Genomic DNA, 18228 nt, shown 5'->3' with positions numbered 1-18228 from the left:
CGGGTTGTAAAGTCAAATTTGAACAACTTTAAATGCTACAAAAAAACTAAACAACAACAACAGCATAAAAAACAAAACAAAACAAAACAAAAAGCTTTAACAGAAAAAATAAATAAATAATGTATGTAGCAGTTCAATGATGGGTTGGAATACATGATAAGAATGATAACTAAACTTTCCTTTATTGCAGGTTCAGGAGATTGTGCACGGTAGAGCAGATGGATGACGAGCACACACCTCGTCAAATGTGGTAGGTATTCAGGCAGTCCTTAACATTAAACACAGGAAACACAAAGGAACGGAAGACAGACAATTGCTGGAGTTCGTAAGTGTGAATAAACAAGACCAGACAATGGTAGCGGTGCTGATGAGTGAATCAGATGAGGTGCAGGTGTAACTGGTTAGTAGTTGGGTGAGGGTGTGTGCTGTCAAATCAAGTCAATATTATTTGTATAGCGATTTTAACAATGCAAATTGTGTCAAAGCAGCTTTACATTTGCTTGATATAAAGCTGGGTGGCTTTATAGCCACTTTACAGTATTTAGACGGGGAAATAGTTTGTCGAAATAGTGTAATTCTCCTCTGGCCAGACAAAATAAGCAGTTTAAATCTAGGCTAAAGCAGAATCAGATTGTGCGAAGGACTCATCTGGTTCCTGTGGTCTTGTCCCGATGGCCGTCTTGGAGACAGGGTCTTCACTGGGGATCAGTCTCTGGGGCTCATCTAGGTGTCCTGGCTGTAGAGGTCATCTCTAGGTGCTGATCCACCATCTGATCTGGATACAGTCTGGATCTGGGTGGCTACGGTGACCTCGGAATAAGAAAGAAACAGACTAATATTAGCGTAGATGCCATTTTTCTAACAATGTAACAAGTACATCAGGTGTTTTGGGAAGTGTTCCCAGTTCTGGTTGACCTAATTAATGCAGCCTAGCAATCCTTTAATTGATTTGAATTATAGAAATGCGATAGTGTGTTATGTGTAAGACAGGTTAAAGAGATGGGTATTTAATCTAGATTTAAACTGAGAGTGTGTCTGCTTCCTGAACAGTGTTAGGTAGATTGTTCCAGAGTTTAGGCGCTAAATAGCAAAATGATCTCCCGCCCGCAGTTGATTTTGATATTCTAAGTATTATCAAATGGCCAGAGTTTTGAGATCGCAGCGGACATGAAAGACTATAATGTGATAAGAGCTCACTGAAATACTGAAGTGCCAAACCATTCAGGGCTTTATAGGTAATTAGCAAGATCTTAAAATGTATACGATGTTTAATAGGGAGCCAGTGCAGTGTTGACAAAACCGGGCTAATGTGGTCATACTTGCTGTGATTGGATGGTCTCAGAGCCTGCTGATCCGTGACATTAATGGTGATAAACGAGTGATGGTGAAGTGGCCAATAAATCAGAGGAAGCTCTTTTTTTTTTGTAAACGAAACTGCAGTATAATGAAGTGAACATAGACCAAATTCGGACTGACATGGTCTGGAACTTCATTAAAAATAAAGTTAATCCACTCTTTCCTAATGTTGGGATCAGAACGAACGAACTGCAAAGTCTTGTTGTCTTCGGAGCCATATTTATCGTTTTGTAGACCTGAGTTTGCCTCTCTTGTGGCGGGGCTAAACAGGCAGCGATGCCGAAGCAGGAGTTGATCCTCTTCTGCGGAGGCGGTGTTTAGCCACATTATTCCATCATAGAATGGGGTCACGGTTTCAAAGAAGGAGGGCCCAAATGCAGAATGAGCGGGGGATGATATTTAATGACAACAAGGTCACAGCACAAGATAGGTGAGGTGGGAACACAGTCCAAACAATAGGGCAGCTTGGTCGTGAGCACACAACTGGAGAACAGGTTGTTTAGAGTTGAGACAGTTCCAGACTTTGCAGCAACTGGGCAGCAGCTCACAGAAGCAGAGGCTTGACCCTTGGAGATAACACAGAAGCACCAGAGTTGGCGGCCAGGTCAGGAGAGTCAGCAACCAGGAGGGACACTGAGAGCAGGACAGGACAGGAACCACACACTAGTGATTCTTGAACGAATCATTCTTTTGAGCCGGTTCTCTGGAAGTAACCGGTCGAGCCGGTTCACAAATCGAACTGAATCAAACTTTAGTTCCGGGTTGATGATGCAGGACGCACAGCCAAAGTGGTAAATCCAACTCAAAAAGAACCGAATGAGGTGGTTCAATCAACTTTCGGAGATTACAGAGGACTAAACAAGAACCGAATGAGTTTGTCGAGGATTACGAATATTCTGAGGAGTGAGTTGACGATACTGTGCAAGCCTGAGGCACGTACTGGACATATGCTGATTATTTTGACTGTTATTCATTTAAAGTTTATTAAAACCTGCAAAAACCTTTCTGTCGAGTGATACAAATACATTTTACAATTGTTTATTTTGCATGCATATTATATTTAAAGTTGCTTAAGCAAAAAGGAGTTTATAAGACTTTAAAATAAGTTTGTTCATTCTTTACACTGTAGACATGTAGAACAAATTCTCATTTGTGCATCAATGTCTGTAATGTGTGCTGTAGGTGAGAAAGTTTTAGGAATCTTATCCAAGTTGAAGGCTAGTCAATACTGGCCAGTCAATATTGGCCAATGAATGAATCAGACTTTGCATCACTACCACACACACGACAAGACAAGACATGAGCAACATAAAAAACTGGCAAAACAATGACTAGGAAATAGTCTAATTAACTATATAATTGGAATAAGAAAGAGGAACAAAAGATATAAAAGAAATAGAAGATCAAAAGAACCTACACTAGCTACCGAGGGAAAAGCAAATAAATAAAGAATAAATGACTAGACCAAAAATAAAACAAAAGGTAAGAAACAAGACTGCAACCTTGCAGAGAATTAGAGATGGAAAAATGAGAACTACTAAAAACTTTAATTTTATAAGATCAGAAACTACCAAGAGGATAAATACAGGACTAGACTAGCCAGATGCAAGACAGACACAAAACGAACCAGCAAAGACAAGAAGAAAAAGAATACAATATAGAGGGAGCAGCACACGAGGGACAGTTGAACACAATAGGACAAACAAGGACTAAACAAGGGGGTGTGGTGATTGAAAACAAGGAGGCAGGACAAGGGGAGCACATGGCCAACACAAACAAAGACACAGCCATGTGCTCAGGCACAAAATAAGCAAAGACACATTAAACAAAGACAGGACAGACAAGACTGTCAGGGCAGGATCCTGACAGAACGGCACATTCCACAACCTGCCGTTTTGGCAGACTGGCTTCAATATAAGCTGTTTTGAGTTCTGAAACTTACAATATATTTTTATAGTAAAATTACCTCTTATATGTCAAGATCGATTTCTCAGTTCATGACCCCTTTAAACATAGAATTGCTGCCTTCCATGTTGATTTTGTTCTCTGAACACCGTAATGAACAATAAGCCTATTATTTATTCATATTGTTTTACAAATATAAATTTTTACACTTACATTTACTTATTTAGCAGACGTTTTTATCCAAAGCGACTTACAAATGAGGACAATAGAAGCAATCAAAACCAACAAAAGAGCAACAATATGCAAGCGCTATGACAAGTCTTGGTTAGGCTAATGCAGTACACATAGCAAGTGTTTTTTTTTTTTTTTAAAGAAAACAAGTCGATAGAATAAAAAAAGAAAGCTAGTGTTAGAGGGTCAGATAGATATAAAGAAGACTAATAAATACAAAGAAGACAGATGGATAAAACAGAATTAGAATAGAGAGTTCTAGAGTTAGAGGGTCAAATAAAGATGGAAGAGATGTGTTTTTAGCCATTTCTTGAAGATGGCTAAGGACTCAGCTGTTCAAATTGAGTTGGGCAGGTCATTTCTCCAGGAGGGAACAGTTAATGAAAAAGTCAGTGAAAGTGATTTTGTGCCTCTTTGGGATGGTACAGTAATGCGTTGTTCAAGTGCCGAACGCAAGCTTCTAGAGGGCACATAGGTCTGAAATAGTGAATTTAGGTAAAGGGGTGCAGAGCCAGTGGTGGTTTTGTCGGCAAACATTAATGCCTTCAATTTTATGCGAGCAGCTATTGGTAGCCAGTGCAAATTGATGAACAGAGGTGTGACATGCGTTCTTTTCGGCCAATTAAAGATTAATCTTGCAGTGGCATTTTGGATTAATTGTAGAGGTTTGATGGAACTGGCTGGAAGACCTGCCAAGAGAGCATTGCAATAGTCCAGTCTGGACAGAACAAGAGCTTGAAGAAGGAGTTGTGTTGCATGTTCCGAGAGAAAGGGCCTGATCTTCCTAATGTTGTATAAAAGCAAATCTGCAGGACTGGGCAGTTTTAGCAATGTGGTCTGAGAAATTCTGCTTATCATCAATTACAACTCCAAGGTTTTTGGCTCTTTTTGAAAGAGTTATGGTTGATGAGCCTAACTAGAAGGTGAAATTGTGATGAAGTGATGGATTTCTTGAAGACACAAGCTGTTGAGTTGTTCATATCACTGCTATGCCATCAGCATAGCAGTGATATGAAAAGCCATGTTTCTGAATGACAGAACCTAGTGATGCCATGTAGTCAGAGAAGAGAAGTGGTTCAAGAACTGAGCCCTGAGGCGCCCCAGTAGCTAGATGTTGCGACCTGGATACTTCACCTTTCCAAGATACCTTGAAGGACCTTTTAGAGAGGTAAGACTCAAACCACTGGAGTGCGGTTCCTGAGATGTCCTTTCCCAATAGGATCTGGTGGTTGACCATATAGGACAGTACCCAGCAAGATAAGTAATGAAGACTTGGAAGTCGCTCTTGCAAGTCTTGAATGAACGAAACAAATTAATAAATGACACATTTTTATTTAGCGCTTTATTGCGTATTGCTGTACACCCAAAGCGCTTTACAATCATCTGTGTGTGTGTGTGTGTGTGGGGGGGGGGGGGGGGGGGGGGCTCTCCTCAACCACCACTAGTGTGCAGCATTCGCTTGGATGATGTGACGGCAGCCAAAGTACAACGGCGGCAGTGCACTCACCACACTCCAGCTACAGGTGGAGAGGAGAGAGGGTCATAGAGCCAATCAAGTGGATGGGGATTATTAGGAGGCCATGATTGACAAGGGCCAGTGGAGGGAATTTGGCCAGTACACTCTTTACGAGAAGTGCCATGCCATTTGTAATGACCACAGAGAGTCAGGGCCTCGGTTTAACGTCTCTTAAGTCTTTTTTGTCTTAGTCTTTTGTTTTATTATAAAACAAACAAACAGACAAAAAACTTCTTACTTTTTTTCGCTATACTTGTGGCTATGTTAATGGATTGCTCCCATTCACTTTCATTTTAAGTTTTTATTGATCCTAGAAAACTTTCTAGGATCAATGAATTATCAATGAAGGAATGAATACAATAATGCCTTGCCAATTACATTTACAGAAATTACACTTCTGATCTCTTTTGTTCATAGAACCTTTTTTTCTTCTAAAATGCACATTCATTTTAGATTTGATTTTGACTTTAAAGATAGCAAATATGGTAGTACATGCAGTAACATGGTCTGGCATCTTAAACACTCAAAATTGTTTGAAGGGTATATGCCAAGCACAATGTAATTATGTTGGCCTCAGTTTCATAGACTGAGACAAGCCCTTTTTAATGGGTTGTAAAGGAAATTGGCCTACATTCGTTTGTGATTATTGTAATTTTAATTTGCAAAAAGTTTGGTTAACACTTTAGAATAGGGAACACTTATTCACTCTTAACTACAACTTTTCCCTCAATAAATTCCTAATTTGCTGCTTATTAATAGTTAGTAGAGTAGTTGTTAAGTTTAGGTATTGGGTAGGATTAGGGATGTAAAATGAGGTCATGTAGAATAAGGCATTAATAAGTGCTTAATTACTACTAATAAACGACAAATATTCTAGTAATATGCATGCTAATAAGCAACTAGTTAAGAGATCCTAAAATAAAATGTTACCAAAAGGTCTTCTGATAAGCCTTTTTTGCACTCCTAATAACCCGGCCCGTATGCATTGATTGTTGTCACGCTTAGATATGTTCACAAGAAATCCTGACTTGGATACCTACAATGAATCAGCATTATGAGTCAACCACATCAAACCAAAAAAAGAACTGGCATCACAATTACAGGCTACCTGAAACGGTTTGCCTGAACAAAGTGCTTATTACGCTCTTCCATACCTATATAATTAGAACAGTATTGCAAAGATATTTTCCATATGATGAAGCACATCTGGCCAGAAGTGGCCCTACTCTGTTTGTCCATTAGAAGCTGTTTTTAGATTCAACTATGTAGTTTATCTAGCCCTGATTTGGATATGCATCAGCATACTAGCAGCTTCATGCAGTCCTTATCACGACAGGCATCAAAAAGACAGCATGCCTCATTAAAAAGAAGTGATGTCATTAAATTTATTGGCAATTTCCTTTTTGACATTATCATAGCAGCACCAAAGAGAACTGTTACTCTGGCTCCAGCACCACCCCTTTCATTCCCGTCTCCCTCCCCGGATGCTGTGATCAAGGGTAATTACCTGCACAGACATAGCACTGAACAAAGCAAACAGGGAGTGGCCCCAAATAGGAGGTCTAGACTTGGTGTCTCTCTGCAGTTTTCTCTTCCTCATTTTATCAATTTATATATATATCAATCTATTTGTCTATCTCGATCTATTTACTTATATTGTTTGTTCCTAGCCACTGTGTGTTGTGTGTTGACTCATCAGAGACAGAGAACCAGAAAAGAAAAACAAGAACATAATTACAGGAATACTGTTGGTTTTTTGCAGACCATTTGACATTTGCTTGGCATACAGGAACTTATGGTATTTTTCATACTTAAATTTGTATAGTGTTTTGGATTTGAACAGTCTATTGATAGAGTGTGCATCTAGGAGCTTCCTATGAATTTGGTACTTATGTACACTTCTTTGTTTCTTTGTAGAGTAAAAACTGTTATGTAGTGGTCCCTGTTTTAAAGTGTTACCAGACATTTATTAATTATTAACAATTAGTACCTATTACGCTAACGTACCCATTAAGCACACATGAGCTCAGATTATAAATACAAATAAATAATGTATTATCATACTTGATGTCTTAACCAATTGATGTGTTGGTTACTATATACCTTCTGTCATTTAAAATCAATCAGACCATTGCACACTGAGATATGAGTATCCATGTGTCCACACTGTCTGGCGGCCATATTGAAAGCTGTCTGAAAACTTTCACCAAAAGAAGAGCCCCATAAATGTGCATTTTTAGATATTTAAGCCTTTATTTTGGGTAAGTTTCACTACTTACTGTAAAATTAAGACATTAATGTTTAGACTTTGCATATTATAACCTGGAACTTGGATGTGGGAAATAATTACAGTTAGATCCAAAAGATAGCAACACTATCTAGCTGACTAGCTGTATAAGATTGTGCGCTAATACAATACTTCACAGGGATTACTGGCTTGTACTTTAAATCCATAATATTATAAATTGACAGTTTATTGCTGGTCTGTGGTTTTATACTGCTGTAATTGTTAAAGATTTCATATTCTTGTAAGGTGAGTTTAAAGAGTGCACTACTATGAAAATCACACAGTTTCAGTATGTATAATTTCATACATATTGTTAATAATAGTTGTTCATAATAAAATGTATTAACTTAATACATGACCTAGATTATTTAAAATCTTGTCATTTTAATAAATATTACATGAAATTTATTAAAAACTGTTGCTGCTCCCATTACACATTGAATGTCTTTGTAAATACTTCATAAACAGACTTTAACTAGCATCACCTTCTCCAGACTGTAAATCCGTGGAAAATGAGGGCATAAATCATGTAGAGTATTCCAGCGTTAAGAGACTATAGATAAATTGACATCCATGTAATAAGAGGCTTCATAATGAGGCTAGTTTCTGTGTTCATCCCCATGAATGAAATGTTTTATTGGTTTGTTTTATTTGATTTTTGAACGTGTTACTTAGCTGAACGTGGACAATGTGCTTTAATGACACTTCATTATGATCGACTTGAATGCCTTGTTGCTTGATTTTAGTGTTCTGCTTTTTTGTGATTGACTTTGTACCTTCACATTTGTTTTTTTTTTCAATTATTCTTTAAAAAGGTTGTACCCAAAAAATGTACCCATTAAGCACAGCCAGACTTTTTGTATTTAATAATGTATCTTAATTTAAATGCTTTTGTCATTTAAAATCAAACTAAATATTTTTTTGTGAGAGATTAATATTTTATTTTAACATAACTTTTTGTACTGAAACCAATATCTTGTGCACTAAAAATGTCTCAACGTGGATTTTGGTGAGCTTTACCATATTTATTAATCATTATTTATGTTCTGTCACTAATGGTTTCTGAAATTATGTATTGTGTTTAAGCTTATCGTTCTTTTGGATGACTGAACAATTTGTATATATTTAATCATTTATTTTTATTTTCCTTTTGTTTTTCTTTGTTATACTTGTGCTTAATGTCCAAATCATATCAGAACTTAAAATTTATTTTCAAACATCTCATTTTTCATTTTCTTCTCAAGCAAAACTGTTTCAGTTAACCAGCTTAAACAACAAACTGTCAAGCAATACCATATCTACTTTATGCAATGGCTTGTGTTAGTATAATTACAGCTCAATCTCAAGAGACTTTGATTTTTGTTTCTACCACTGAAGCCATTTGCCCTTTGGTGCCTTATTACAGCAAATGAAGCTGATTACACAACGTGTTGTTGTTATACTTAGGAGGAATATAGTTTCCTTTCCCAAAACCTCTGCTATACAGTGCACATAATGCTTGTATAATCTCTGAATATTATGTCACATATATGACCTGGAAGCCTTAAATGTGTGCAAAGCGGAAACTAATTAGTGGTTTTGCTATTACTATTGCTCATACTAAAGTTGGAGATTTGAACAGTATTAAAATTCATCATGCAACCCTGAAATTCCTCAAATTGGAAAATTCATCTCAAGAGTAGTAGTACGTATTTTACAAAAAAATTGGTTCTACCACACATTTTTACATACCAACAACTTTAAAGATGTACATTTAAGGAACCCTTATTTATGAATATTGAATTTATGGAATTAATCAGTTGACAGAGATTATGTTTTCAGTCACATTATTTTATTGTTCTGTGTGACTTCTGGTGCCAACTCTTTTCAAATGATTACATAAAGTTAAACAAGACTACACATGAATTACATTAATTCTCTAATCATTTAACTATCACTTGTCTTGTAATATTTGCAGTATTTTGAAATTAACCTGGCTCAATATGCTGTGTACTCATCAAATATGTTGCAAGAAAAAACCTGACGACAAAGGATTTAGGTCAGTGATATCAAATGCAATCCTTATCATTTGGACAACTTTGGTACTGCTTTTTGATATTTTTGTAAAATAAAATTAATAGTGACTGCCCTTACAGTATCTGTCTGTTACATTTTTATTTATACTGTTTCTATTTTTAAGGAATGTTTAGGGTTAGGTTTAGAGGTGAAGTGGGATTAGCAGCTCAAAAACAACTATTTAACAGTACAGCGGTAATAGTAAGGTGGTTATGTTTAGGTGTAGGGTTAAGGGATATAAAATATATCAATAAAATTGTAAAAATATGATAAAAAATATAAAGAATAAAATATGATATAGAAGATTAATTTATGTTTTACGTTTCTATAGCTGTCAATTAGTAATATGTCGATTTTGTAGGATTTTATGCATCTCGTAATTTTCACACTTTTTCACATAAATTGATGAAATTACAACTTGATCGCAAATGGTGCACAACAAAAATATTCTATTCACAAATAATACTTTTCTTGATTTCTTTATTTTCTTCACATAACGTGATTTATCTAGTACTAGTTTTTTGAAAACAACAAAAACAGCCTAACTGTAGGCTGTTTACGGTAGGCGAGCAATGTAGCAAGTTGGTATATTATTTTAGAATGTGCGAGTCACAGCTGTGAGTATATCAACATTTTTACAACAGCTTTGAATATGTGTCATCCAATAAGAATTTAGTGTAAGAAGTAGAGTCTTTGTGGTCGTCTTCAGGCCAACTTTAAAGTAATGAACTCTTTGTATTAGCTTTTAAAGCCAAGTGGTATCAAGGGCTCTCAAAGCATCAGCATTAATATTTAATGTTTGACTTGATACAAAGCTCTTCTGCCCTGTCTCTTGCTTTCTCTCACTCTCTCGTTGTCTCTCTTTTCCTTTCTGTCGTTCCCTTTCCCTTGTCCATCCATCTGGAGTTGATCAGCTCATTTCCTGACTAGTATTACAGTGAACAATTATCTTCAGATCGGGAGACAGCGGGACTTGAAAGACTCTGAGTAGCAGGGGGCCGAAGAGCAGATGAAAAAGGGGGCACATGTGTCCCATCACCTTAATGAAATCAACCTGACCATCCCGGAGCGGCTGCCTCTGCTAACACGACACGCTGTCACCACTCACTTACTTCTCCACTCGCACCAAACCGCACAACAAACACAATCAAGCTGACCTGTCACATCTAATATACACTCAATTATACAATTCTCAGACTGTCATGGCTAAGTGGCTACTTCTCTGACTCAATGATTTTGGTGGACTAAAAGCGTAACAAATCAGTCAATGTTTCCTTAGTTTCTAAGAGATTTCTAAAATAATGCTAAACAATGCTTCCAAAAACGTAAAGAAGAATGTAGATTAACAATTCATTGCTGTCAATACTTGATTAAGTGGAAACCATGTCCACCAAAACAAGCAGAGAATTGCTCATTTGCAGGCCTGCCAATCAATTAGACGACAGGCAGAAAACTACTAAAGTTCTTTCTTTCCTTTCTTTCCGAGGGCGCATGCCGGGGCACTGACATTTGAACTTGTGGGTGGAGGGTTCCTGACAGACCCCTCTGGCAGTCTGCTCCAATTGAGGGTCCATTCTAGTGAGAGGACTTGGGAAGGGGGGCGGGGGTAGTCCCTCCCACTCTGACTTGCCCCACTGTGCCTGGCGTCTCTCTCTCATTAAATGTTGTTGGGGTCGGAGGCAAACTTCTGCTTGGGCTGGGGGGCAGGAAGGATCGCATTAATGAAGGGGACACCCGCTGTCCAGGTGTCGGGTGACGTGCAGTGCCCTGTTTGTGTTTGGGTCTAGAGGGTTTATTGTGACCGCACTTGTGAATAACAGTCTCAGTCTGTTTAGTTGCTTTAGCTCGCATTCTAATTCCTTCAGTGTCCATATTTAGAAACCACAATTTTTCTAAAGAGTTCTTTGAGGTGAACCGACACCATTCAAGTCAACAATAAGTCCAACCTAAGGTGATGGAAGAACCTGAGCGGATATCTCCAGGGGTAATTCTTCTTCACGCTTTTGCTGTGGCAACCAATATTGTTTGTACCATTCCCTACATTTAAAAAACAATTATGCCAAGCTTGGGACTTGACCTAAATTAAAAGCCTGTCTCTGTGTTGTAAACCCTTCTCATAAATCAATGCTTCCGTGCATTGCTCAGTATGTGAGAAATGAGAGGTCGCGCAAGGGCCCCTTCATTTACTTGTGGGCGTTTACACAGAAACTTTAGTCATGAAGGTGGGTGAGTCATGAACCCTAATGGCTTCATCGGTTCAGGGATCTGGCATGGCGGCAATCTGTGATTACAAAGCATGGCACATCTCCAGGGATCCAATAAGAGGACCCAGAACCAAAAGGAGGCCAGCTGAATGTTGTTTGTTTGGTCCTTCTCTGTAGGGATTTTTTTTTAATGAGCATTTGAAAGTCTTTTATTTAAATACTTTGCCTTCATTAATAATAAGTGCAGAGTGACATATTATTACCATGTATCACCTTGATAAAAAATGAATATATCCAACAATTCATATTCCAAGCTTTTAGTGTTGCAGGGATGGTGGAACATACACATATTTTTCTATGCATTACATATGCATACATGTTTTTCTATGCATTAAAAAATCTAAACATAAAAAAGTAAATTGGTTTATATTTATATTGCAGTTTCCTTAGTCACAAGCTTTAAAGAACAATATCACAGTAATAATGGCTTAACTTTCATGTGAACAAGTTGGAGGTGACTGTGACAATAAACCATACAATAACATAACATACTTCCTTTTAAAGAAACAGTTACATTTTCAGTTCTTTAAAAAAAAAATACTTAGCAGGTATTTATCAACAAAAAGGTAGACTTGCACAGCAGGGAACCTATCATATGTTGAGTGAATCATTTTTTATATTACATGATAATTTATTTGCCTCTAAGTAATACCTTCCTCCCTTGAGCTAATTGAGGCTGGCGCCATCCTCCTTTGGTGGGTAGCAATTTTCTCTCATTACAGCAAATGTTTGCTCTAAGAGAAGGCTCCGGAAGCCTAATAAGGTACTAATAAAAACAAAGTGATGACAGTTGCTGTCACCTGTGCCAAGTCTTGTCATGCAGTGTAATTAGTGAGACAAGGCTTGTGATCCCTATTTTCTATATTATCTGAGTTCAAAGACAATACACATAAGTTGCTCTCCTCAAACAAGATTTGCATTGCATTGCACCTTCTTACTCTATCCCTTTTGACTCTTACATGTCCTGAGAGTATTTAGTTTAAACTAAGATAATGTTTAAAAACTGAACAATGTGACGTAAAGTTGACAGTATCATATTTAATGTTCACATTTAAACCAGCGGTAGGGAGATAACATCTGCCAATCTCTATCATGTTCAGTTGACAGAAATCCCTATTGTGTAAAGAACGATCGAGAAATCATATGGCCAGGTGCAAGTTTAATTTGGTGGATCATAGCGTGTGTAAAGCTGGGCAAATAGATGTGTAAACAGTTTGTTAGATTGAAGAAATTCAAATAGCTACACAAGCATTCCTGCACTGCAAGGCTGAGCCCATAATTACAATGCTCAAGGTGTGTCCAAACATACCAGAAAAACCAGGAGCGCTCTTTTTGACATTTTCTGCACTCTCTGGCAAACCTGCCTCCGTTTATTTACAAAGGTCGAAGAGATCAGAGAGGAAGGAAAGAGGATGTGTTGGTCAATTTCAGAAAGGCTTATCCTAAAGGGTAATTTTCCTGCATTTCTGTTGAACGCTATATTTAAGGCATAACATTGCTTTTTCTTCTCTCTCTCATGGTGAGTATTTCTCATATGTCTTCTGTCAGCTCCTATGATCCTCAACTGCAAGCGTATGTCCTTCTCATCTATCACTACAGTTCAGAAGTCTTTCTCAGTCCATCTACGCAAAGAGTTGGATTGCGCTCGACAAGGTGCCTAAGGGCAGGGGCGTGACGGCTGAGTGTGTGCATGCGTGTGTGTTTGCGTGTGTGTGTTTGCGTGTGTGTGTGTGTGTGTGTGTGTACAGGGAGGCGACTCCTCCTGAGTGGAGCCGCTAAACTGCCACAGTTTCTCCCCCGAGGAGAGGCGCCTTTCATCTCCCCGCTCACTGGCGCCTTCACAAACCTCAGATTGTCTGTGAAATCACCCTGCTTAATAAACGCGCTGAGGCTCCTGGGAACGACAAGCTAGCAGAATCTCACCCTGCAGCATTAGTGCACATACAAACACACATAAAGACCAGTCCAACAAGCAGCTGATTGCTGCTCCAGCTATTCATTACAAGAGAAGAAGGGTGATGTTTATTTTAAGTGTGATTGCCCAAATACCCTAAGTGTCATGGTTACAAACAATTCCCCCATCTAGGACGAGACCAAAAGTAATCCGTCTCTGTTAAATGCCTTATTACTGTACAGTTTCTCAGCGTCAGTGTCCACAAGACATACATTTCATGATAAATACATTTCCTTTCTCTCTCAGTGCGATAATTTGCTTCACTTTGAAACTAGCTCTCATGTTTGAAGAGTAAACACCCTAATGCTTTCGTTAGCAGTTTACAGCCGTTGCCAGGAACAAATGCTTTTTTCAAGGAGATTAGATGGTGTGCAAAAGAAATAGCAGACAGAAAATGGCAAAATAACTTTTTAAAGCAAACAATAACACTTCAATTTATACCTTGGATAGAAATGATACATTGCACTGTAATGCCTCAAGCTCATTTTCTTGTATTTGTCTGGGCCAGTATCGGGGGTAATGCATTACAGGTAACGAAAGTTACAGATTACTTTTTTCAAGTAACTAGTAAAGTAACACATTGCTTTTTTTAATTTAAAAGGAAACATCTGAGTTACTTTCTTAAAAAAAAGTAACTCCCATTTTTCCCATTTATTGACTGACAGCTCTCCTGTCTCCATGTTGAGAGAGATCAGGAATAATAAGTGTTTTGTGTGATACTTACATGAAACATGATACTTACTGTAGTTCTAGACTAAATGTGAACATGCATTTACTCATCTCACTGACACAAAAACAATTTCCGTATTCCACAAAATGAATAAAAACAGTGAAAATTAAACTCAGATGCAAACTTGCAATAAATAAATGTTAATATAAATTATAATCCTATGTTTTTAATCCCATTCTATTAATTTGTGTTTTTATTGCTGACCTTCAATAATCCAATTCCAACCATACTAATAAGCAAAATAATAATAATAATAATCATAATTACGATAAACATAACATTTAGATAAACATAACACTCAAGGCACTCTTGTCTTCAAAAGGCACAAGAAGCAGATCGGCAGAATGGAACAAAATGATTGTGTCTTCAGGCAAATAATAAAAAAAAACATACTTAAACATAAAAAAATATACTTAAAAATGCCACATTTTTAAAACATGATAAAAGAAAACAGCATATTTTGTCAAAGTGGTACAGTGGTTAGCCTATTTACATTAAAAAACAACTGTCTAACAGACTGTCTATCTGCTTTATTAAGAACTGTCATGACCCTGCAGAATTAACTTATGAATTTTGTTCAATTTATGAAAGTTTGTTAGAATCGTGTGAACTAACAGAACTACAAACAACTAACTCAACTAGTGTTTAAGCTTCTAAGTCACTGTAAATATGTTTAATTTAGGCTACTCAGTCTACATTGTTATCTTTCTTTCCTATTAATCCATAGCTACTTACCAAATTTCCAGAATCTTTTAATAAATCTATCGCTGTCATTTTGTCGATCATAATGATGGACACTTTCTTACAAACTCAGTAAGCCAATCAGGAGTAACAGAGCGCGCTGCCTATTTTGGCAGCGCTCTGATTGGCTGAAAGTTCTGTTGTGGCCGCGTGCTTCGAGGCATCAAAGGCTTCATACTTTTTGCATGAGACGTCAGAGTGACTTTGAAGTTCGTGCGTCTAGACGCTTGTCGCGAGGAGGATGTCCGCGTCCGCGAGCTTGAAGGAATCAGACGGAGATCGAGTCATGGAGCAGCGCAAAACCCAAGTGTCAAGCCACCCGTTCAGCGTGGAGTCTCTTATATCTAGCCACAAAACCAGTAAGGACTTTGAAAGACGGCGAGAGGAGGATGTATTCAGCCAGTTTGCTAAGCCTGAGATCAGGGATTCTTGTGGCTCGGCTGGAATACAAAAGCACTTTATGCAAACCTCACCCGTCAAATCGGAGTCCCCTGAGCCGGATGACTGTACACCATGGGTTATGAACTCTAGATTCGCTCAAACACGTAAGCAATTTCATTTTCTGAACTAACTGTTTATGCTTTAAATTAAATTATATAAATTACGACAGAGTCATAAAATTATCTTTCCTAAAACGAGCAATTTGACACATTTTATTGATACTTATAAGAGATCTAAAAAGTGGCAATGCTATCTTCTTAATTTATAATTAGCCGACATCATATTACTTCTAATTAGGCACTTTGCATCTAAAGCGAATACATGCTTAATAGACTGTGAAAGTATACTACATTTAATGCAAACTAGTGAGGGCCCACGGCTCTGAAAACATAACATCTTATTTTATTTAGGAGAACTGTGATTTATTTCAGAACATAACACTAGTAATTAAGCGGCATGTGTTCAGTAGTTGACAATTTTGAAATATATTTACTAAATATAACAAAAATGTTATTATAGCTTTATTTTAATTGTACTTATCCCCTACCTTCGCATTCATCATCATTATTATTACAATTATCAAAATAAAAAATAAAGTAAAACATTCACATTCTTGTAGGCTATACTTGTATAAATGTGTGTTTTATTTGAACTATGAAAACACTATAATTAAATTAGTTTAAAATATAGTGTTTACCAACTTAAAATCTACAAGAAATCTATTAATGGTTACATTTTGCTACACTAACATTTACACTAAACCTTCTTTTTCCCACCGCAGGCCAGGTAAGTCCCTGTCCTCTCCGCAAACACAAGACCAACCGTAAACCACGTACGCCATTCACCACCTCACAGCTCCTGGCCTTGGAGCGAAAGTTCAGACAAAAACAGTACCTTTCCATTGCCGAGCGAGCAGAATTCTCCAACTCCCTCACCCTCACAGAGACCCAGGTGAAGATCTGGTTCCAGAACCGACGGGCCAAGGCCAAGCGTTTGCAAGAGGCCGAGCTGGAAAAGTTCAAACTGACTGCCAAACCTGCCCTCCACCCCAATTTCAGTCTGCCTCTTCCTCTTGGAACCCAACTTCATTCGGCCGTCTCACTCTATGGCCCGTCGTATCCCTACCAGAGGCCTTTATTGCCTGTTGCTCCAGTGGGACTTTATGGAACACCTTTAGGGTACAGCATGTATCACCTCGCTTGAGAAGAAGTGCTACAGTATTGACTAGTACTGAACTGTGGATGTACAGAAAGACAATGTTTACAAACTTTGGGTATCCAAATCCGAAAAAAAGCACCAACCCAAAAAAATTATTCAATATTTCAAAATGTGCCTTCACTCTTAAAATATATTAAATAAAAAGCGGGACATTTTACCTCACTTTCCAATGACTGAAAGATCAAATTTTACCCTGTGGATGGATAATTCTGTTGCCAAATCTTTTGTGTATATTTGTGTCACATCTTTATGTAATATATTGTAAAAATAATTATTTTGTGTACATAATACTGAGTTTAAATTCCACTACATTTAATGTTGATGGATTTTTTATCCTGTAAGAATGTGTTCTGACAAGTTCATTACACATTGTTTTTACTTTAATTGCTTTAATTGACAGACAATATTTTACGGAGGTCGTTTTTTAAACAAATTAAACGTCAAAGTGAATGATTTTATATAATAAATACATTAGTATGTTCACACTGAGAAATTTAAGAATTTGACAGTGAATATGATATATGCAAAGATGTCTTTCAAATTAGTCACTTGTAACTAAAATGTGGATATATATTATATATATTTATACTATAATTTTACATCACTGAAATCTGACATGTACAGTAAACTGCAATTGGCAAGCAAACACAATAGCATTTGTTTATTAAATTAGTTTATTAAATTAATAATCCTCTTTCATGTTTGAGAAAGTATGTGAGTTTTCATAATTTTATTGTGACATTTAATTTTCATAATTTTCTCTGCATTAATTTCCTTTTAAGTGCACCTTTACATGTATTTATTTATTTTTAAAGCAGGTAACACTTTACAATAAGGTCTCATTTGTTAACCTTTTTATTCAAAAGTTATTTTTAAAAATCCAAGACATATTCATATTCATATTACAGGAACTACCCAGTTGGTTCCCAGGAATGCTTCTTTCTAAACTATCAATACACTCTTGCATAATGAATTATATATGAATATGAATTCTACTATTTAAAAAAAAAAAATTCCTGCAAGGAAGCTATATATTCATTAACAAACAATATTCATATTAGCAGTTGGTTAAATGGTCAATGGTTAAATAATGATTTGTTAAAAATGATAAACAGTAGTGATGTTATTATTGAAAGGTGTGCTAAAATGTTACCGATTAGTTCGGTTTTAGCTCTTTACTGCCTTGTTATGGCTTGATCATTAAGTTGTGGCTCTATAAATGGGGACGTTCGAGGGCCTGTTTTACTGCTTCCGTGTGACTTTGATGCAACGAGGAAATCGTTTATGGTCAGCACTTTACTCATGAGCTTCCTTTAATCAAAACAAGAACCCAGTCACGCTAATCAAACACAGAGTAAAGTGTTCGTGGATGTGTTTTATAATGTCGGCTTTGAGCCACTTACGAGAGTGCAGTAAATCTGGGCAATTTGCCTGATCCTGTGGTGTAAAAAAAAGTCAAAAGGCTCTCTGAAACTAAATTCACTAAGCTGTCAAGTTGTTCAGAACTTGTTTAAATACCTGCCATATATT

The 18228-nt window shown here is 37.1% G+C and overlaps 1 protein-coding gene across 1 annotated transcript; it reads left to right on the top strand.

Annotated features, from left to right (window-relative positions):
• Positions 1-15234: 15234 nt before the first annotated feature.
• Positions 15235-17341, top strand: LOC306855500 (homeobox protein MSH-D). The gene is made up of 2 exons (XM_079394257.1): positions 15235-15584; positions 16262-17341. The coding sequence occupies exons 1-2, from the start codon at positions 15281-15283 to the stop codon at positions 16681-16683; spliced, it is 726 nt and encodes a 241-aa protein (XP_079250383.1). The 5' UTR covers positions 15235-15280; the 3' UTR covers positions 16684-17341.
• Positions 17342-18228: the final 887 nt, after the last annotated feature.

The sequence above is a fragment of the Barbus barbus genome, assembly GCF_936440315.1.
Source record: "Barbus barbus genome assembly, chromosome: 36".
In the NCBI taxonomy this organism is placed as follows: Eukaryota; Metazoa; Chordata; class Actinopteri; order Cypriniformes; family Cyprinidae; genus Barbus; species Barbus barbus.
Note: the sequence above shows the minus strand (reverse complement) of the source record. Positions and strands in the feature narration are given on the sequence as shown.